We start from the raw sequence: 6000 nt of genomic DNA on the forward strand, positions 1-6000 counted from the left end.
GATCTTGACTTTTCAGCATCGATTTTAAAATCCGATTTCCGATCATTTTTCATTTGAACCCGATCTCAATCCCATTATGTGACTCGGCTGAGTTACTGCGGTCATGTGACCGGCACGTCACTGACGCTGCCGGCACATACGCAGTAAGACTCCTCTGGATGCCATTATAGCACGGGTGCGCAATCCAGCCTCATCAAGCCCCTATATTAAGGTGTCATCTGTCCAGGTATGTCACATTTCCTGCTGAAGCCCTATGTGGAGAAACGCGTAAGGGTGTCATCACATCCGTGTCCTTGTCATCTCTTCGGGTCTACTATTGATTGGAAGCATGGCTACCGGTAATGTCTGCTGACCAGGGTTGAGCCGATCTTGACTTTTCAGGATCAATTTTAAAATCCGATTTCCGATCATTTTTCATTCAAACCCGATCTCGATCCCAATTCCGATCCCAATGCAAGTCAATAGATTTTTTTATTAATTAGAGATCGGATTTTAAAAGCAATCCTATTCACTATACAGCATGGAATCTAGTAATTGAACGCTTTAATTGTTAGAATCCACGCTGTGTAGTAAATCACTAAGTAGCCAGAGGATTTTTTTTTTAATCATCTGGCTACTTAGTCCCCCCTGGTGTCCACTTACCTGCAGAGATGGCTGCTCCGGTGTTCTTCTTCGCCTCGCTGCCGCTCCACGCTGCTCTTCTCGCCTCGCTGCCCCCTGCCTCCCAGGTTAGAGTGTGGGCGGGTTTGGAGAGTGTGGGCAGGTACTGGGAGGGGATGTCTCCCGCCCTGTACCCGCCCACACTCTCCTAAGCCACAAGCCCCGCCTTCCTAGCGCTTTAAACCTGGGAGGCGGGGCAGCGAGGCGAGAAGAGCAGCGTGGAGCGGCAGCGAGGCGAAGAAGAACACCGGGACCGGAGCAGCCATCTCTGGAGGTAAGTAGCTACTAGAGATGTTACTTTAGTCTCTCATTAGAATGAATGGAGGCAGCCGGCGCGCAGGGGGTTAAGGCTGTGTGCCGGCTGCTTCCATTCATTCCTATGGAACCGCGGCGGAGCCTTCACACTGAGTATACACTATATACTCAGTGTGAAGGCTAAGCAAAGCATTGTGGGAAATACTACCTATCTCGATCCCACCTAAAAAGATTGTGTTCAGAAATCTGATAGCGATCGTGAAATTTTCTCGATCGCCGATCGGAATCCGATCTTTTTAGAACACGATCGCTCAACCCTAGTCATAGCAACTGTAATAAGTTTCCTTTATTTGGCCCTAACCCAGTACAGTAGATGCATGGGATAGTATCATTAATATTAAAAGTTACGTTGCGATTTTTCAGCAACTATATACAAAAAAAAATATGAAGCAATTCTCAAATTCGGATACAGTTACCACAGTTTTTTGTCTATAGCTCTAAAATGAATAAACAAAAAAGAATTCTAAAATCAATATTTGGTGTAACCTTTTTTTTTTAATGTAGATTGTGAGCCCCATATAGGGCTCACAATATACATTTTTCCTGATCAGTATGTCATTGGAGTATGGGAGGAAACCCACGCAAACACGGGGAGAACATACAAACTCCTTGCAAATGTTGTCTCTGGCAGTATTTGAACTCAGGACTCCAATGCTGCAAGGCTGCAGTGCTAACCATTGAGCCACCACTGTTGCCCCCTATTTGTAACCTTTGTCCTTTGCTTTCGAAACAGCATTCTTCTTCTTGGTATTTGCAAACAGTTTTTGAAGGAATACCACTTGGAGGTTGTTCCAAACATCTTGGAGAACTGACCATCAATTTTCTGTGCAGTTGCTTGTTAAAATCCCTCTTTGTGTTCATGTAATTTCTGTATTTATATAGTGCACTTCCAGCACATTCCATGGCACTATACAGACAGTGTCAGTCACAGTCCCAAGTAGGGACATATCCTTCTGTCTCTTCATGGAACCCCAGACACACTCAATCATTTTGAGATCAGGAATCTGTGAAGGTCACATCGTCACTTCCAGAAATGCTTGCTCTTCTTTGTGCTGAAGATCTTATGTTCTCAATGACATTGACTATAAGTTTGGGGTTGTTGTCCTGCTACAGAATAAATTTGAAGTCTATCAGTTTCTTTTTTTCAGTTACTGGACATCTAAACTATGCAGTCAATTTCTGCAAGAAGCTGTCACATTGGAGGGGGGAATAGGGTTCAGCCTAATACTCTGCTGGTAAGAGGCTGAAGTCACCTAAATGGCCTCAATCTCTGCTGGTAGCTCAGCTTAAGGGCCTCTAACTTAATTTGGAAGGGTTCACATTAAGGGCCAAAAACGTGAATTTTTGAAGGTCTCACCACATCACACACATAAACATTGACAGCTAAGGGTGGGGGCTTTTGGATTGCCCATTGCCTATGCCATCTGTGGTTGTCATGGGCAACGTGATTTAAAGGGGTGCTTGTTAATGTTTCTTTAGCTTAAATTTGGGTTTCTGTCCATCAATTTTGGGAAGAAAGAAGGTTTCCAGGTATTTTCCCACTTTGATAGAGTTTTTTTTTGAGTGTGGAAAGTGTGTAGTTGATAGGCTGTGATGGTGGGTTAAAACTTCGACTTGAACTTGTTAGATGCCCCCAGACATGCTTCCCCTGCTGTCCCAGTTGCATTCCAGAGGTGTTGTCATCATTTGCTGAGGTGAGGTGTCATAGTGGACTTGGTGACCCTCCTGAGTCGAATGGTGGGAACCCCTGAAACAAAGCATTTTTCCCAATAGACTATAATAGGGTTCGATATTCCATCGAATAGTCGAATATTGAGCAGTTATTCGAAACAAATAACGAATATCGAATATTTTACTGTTTGCTCATCTCTAACAATTAATAACATATGTAAAATGATCACAATATATCTGCTCGGCTAACTTAATCTACAATTTAGTATTAAGGAACACCACTGTACCGCCTTTGTCAGAGGAAATAATAGTTAAATCCTTATTGTCCCTCAAGGAAAGAATTGTTTTGTACTCAGCAACTGATAGATAACTGACAAGACTACAATCCGCCTTCCTATACAGCTCAACCAAAGAAAAAAGATTGAAAGAAAAAATAAAAAAAACAACTTTTGTACCGTCCAGGTCCACAGATACATCATCTCATGTACAGAAACGGGTCCTAACTGTAAGAGATCTAATAAAACAATTCACGGATAGCACCAAACAAATCCAAAGGCGGCATGAACGTATGTATGTGCTGGAAGTTTGCACTTCAGATTAAAGAGATTAATAGGAAAACTGACGGTGTGCAAAATAAGATTAATACTTGTATTAATGATAAACTCAGACACGTAGTATATTGCACTGACTGTAGCGGGTGTATTATAATACATATTGGCTGAATGAGATTGGAAAGAAGTGGCTTTATTAATCCCTTGTATAAAGATTCTACTTCTCTAACTCAGAGAAGGTTAAGAAAGCTATTAAGGGAAGGGCCTGGAGAAACTGATTTTGGGATCTCATGATGAATACAATGTGACCAAATAGTTCAAATGTCATAAATGAATTGACTTTAAGTTATTAAATTGAAAAGTTAAACACGTTTTTGTGCTGATTGGTTTTATTTTATGACGTGGTTTCTAGTAACTGAATATTCTCCAATGTGACCAAGGGGTCATTAATCCAATTTAGCGTATTTCAGGTGTGCTTTTTCAATTGCAGCCTTACTATGACTAAATTAGGATTAAAGGGGTTTCCGGGATAAAATGATACTTTTACCCTAAACTAAACACCCTCCCCCTAACAACTAACTTACTTTACCAAAAATGTATATTTACCTAGATCGTCGGGACAATTTTGACGTTCTGTTTCCCCTTTTATGGAAACGAAAAGTCACCATGATACTTGTCTTCCTGTATGGATCTCCTAGTCATGCAGCATCACTTCCTTCAGGGAGGCAAACTCCCAAGATCTGGTTAGGAAGACAGGTAGGTATGATGGGGTGGGGTGGGCAGGCTGAGTTAGTTAGATAAGAAGGGTTAGTTGTGGTCGGGCTCACTAGGGAAATGGAGGGGATGTGAGGAAATTAGAGAGGGAAGGATTGAGAAGGAAATGTAGTGTGCGTCAGCTCTGAGTGAAGAGCAATGCTTTATTGTAGTTGTAGGATAAAAGAACAGGAAACTACACCATGTCAATAAATGTAGAAGATGCCAGGAGCTCCAAGAGAAACCCAGGAATCACTCAAAACACTGCTAAAGGTATTTGGGTGCACTTATTAACCCATTCATAGAACTAACTGACCCCTTTTTTTTAATAAAAATAATAACTTTTTCCCAGAAGACCCCTTGAGTTAGTTGCTTGGTGTAGTCTCATCACACTGTTTTTTCCACTTAAGAACTTCTTGGAACAAAAGGTCATTATTACAATGGAGTGTTGGCTACCTTTTACAATGTGGGCTTTTGTAACAGAGGTAGGATAGATGTCTGCTAAACTCTGCACCTGGGACCTGAGCTATGTTTTTCTTAAGTTTGCTATAAAAAGAAACTAGCGCTTCTATATTTGAAAGCATTCTTACTTTGCAGCATTTTTTCCTTTTGTGCTTAAAACTTTTGCCTAGTACTGTGTGAGTGTTTGATACAGAATATGATGTATAAATGGATCCCAGAGATAATGAACATCCCCTTTGCTTTCTCCTTCATCTCCTAGGAGTCTTCTTCTATCTGAGCTCTGCTGTCAACCCCTTGATCTACAACCTTCTCTCCAGGCGCTTTCGCTCGGCCTTCAGAAACTTTCTGCCTCCTCTCTTCAAACACTGGGCTCCCAAACTGCCCGTGCAGGTGCTTGTTCCCCAGAAGAGCGCATTGATCTTGACCAAACGAACCCGCAAAGACTCCGCTGAAGAAGGAAGCCCTTCATTTCCGCATCGTACCTCGGTCTGCAGCTCCCATCTCTCTACTGTTCTGTGACTGGCCACCTGGGCCAGTGGTTCTTAACATGGACGTTGTATATGTCAGTGGTCAATGATAAGGGAAGTGACTTGTCCTAAGAATAATTTCATTATTTCAGATTGCTTGCAGATCATCACAGGCAACAGTGTTTTCTGGTACTTTAAGCCTTACGATAAATGTATTCTTCGATGTAACTGAAAGGTACACCTATAGGACAAAGATAATAGACATTGGGGGGATTTATCAAGTGCTGCAGAATTCCAGAGTAAAAAACTTACAATATTGTAATCTTATTTGTACATACATTTTATTTGAAGGTGGGTGGGAAAGTATATGCGGTTACCTTTCTAGCTTTCTGTACACCAGATTTATCAATGGCATCATTGTCTATGGGTCTATAGAATCACTGTGACACTGTCTGAAAAACAGGACCCAGGAGTACCCCGACTATAAGATGGAGCGGGGGATACAATTTACTGTTTAGAGCCATACTACATTCTCTTTTAGGTTTTCCTTTTGAGTATGACCAGACCCACAATTGGGTCTATAGAAGGAAGGCCGATCTGGGATATTTCCGAAGATGACAGTGGTCTGGATTAGAGATGAGCGAGTACTCTTCGGATCAGCTGATTGGAACAGCACGCTCGCATAGAAATGAATGGACGTAGCCGGCACGCGGAGGGTTAAGAGGCCGGCCGCTGTCAAAGCGGAAGTACCAGGTGCATCCATTCATTTCTATGAAGCGTGCTGTTCGGATCGGATGATCCGAACAGTACTCGCTCATCTCTAGTTTGGATCTGTGCCCTGAGATCATCATCAATTGCTACGACAAAAGGGCAATAGAATTTTATTGAGTGACAGCGAATGAAAGTTTTTTCACAATAGACCTGGAGATTCAAACAGGGACATAGTTTTACAAAATTGTGGGTCAAAGACTTTACCACTTAAGGTGACACTAGTATTATAAGAAATTATGATATGCTTATAAATCCAAAAAGAAGACAAAGGAGCACTGCATGTCCATGTCTCATTTGTTGTACCAATTGTTGAGATTCATGGGGCACTTCACTGTGTCTCATGTCAAAAT

The 6000-nt window shown here is 41.9% G+C and overlaps 1 protein-coding gene across 1 annotated transcript in view; it reads left to right on the plus strand.

Annotated features, from left to right (window-relative positions):
- Nucleotides 1-4931, plus strand: part of LOC142203826 (neuromedin-U receptor 2-like) — a 34933-nt gene extending 30002 nt beyond the window's left edge. Inside the window, exon 4 of the mRNA XM_075274897.1 lies at nucleotides 4672-4931. Coding sequence (XP_075130998.1) covers nucleotides 4672-4931 — 260 coding nt within the window. The remainder of the gene's footprint in view (nucleotides 1-4671) is intronic.
- The last annotated feature ends 1069 nt before the right edge of the window (nucleotides 4932-6000 follow it).

The sequence above is a fragment of the Leptodactylus fuscus genome, chromosome 5, assembly GCF_031893055.1.
Source record: "Leptodactylus fuscus isolate aLepFus1 chromosome 5, aLepFus1.hap2, whole genome shotgun sequence".
Classification (NCBI taxonomy): domain Eukaryota; kingdom Metazoa; phylum Chordata; class Amphibia; order Anura; family Leptodactylidae; genus Leptodactylus; species Leptodactylus fuscus.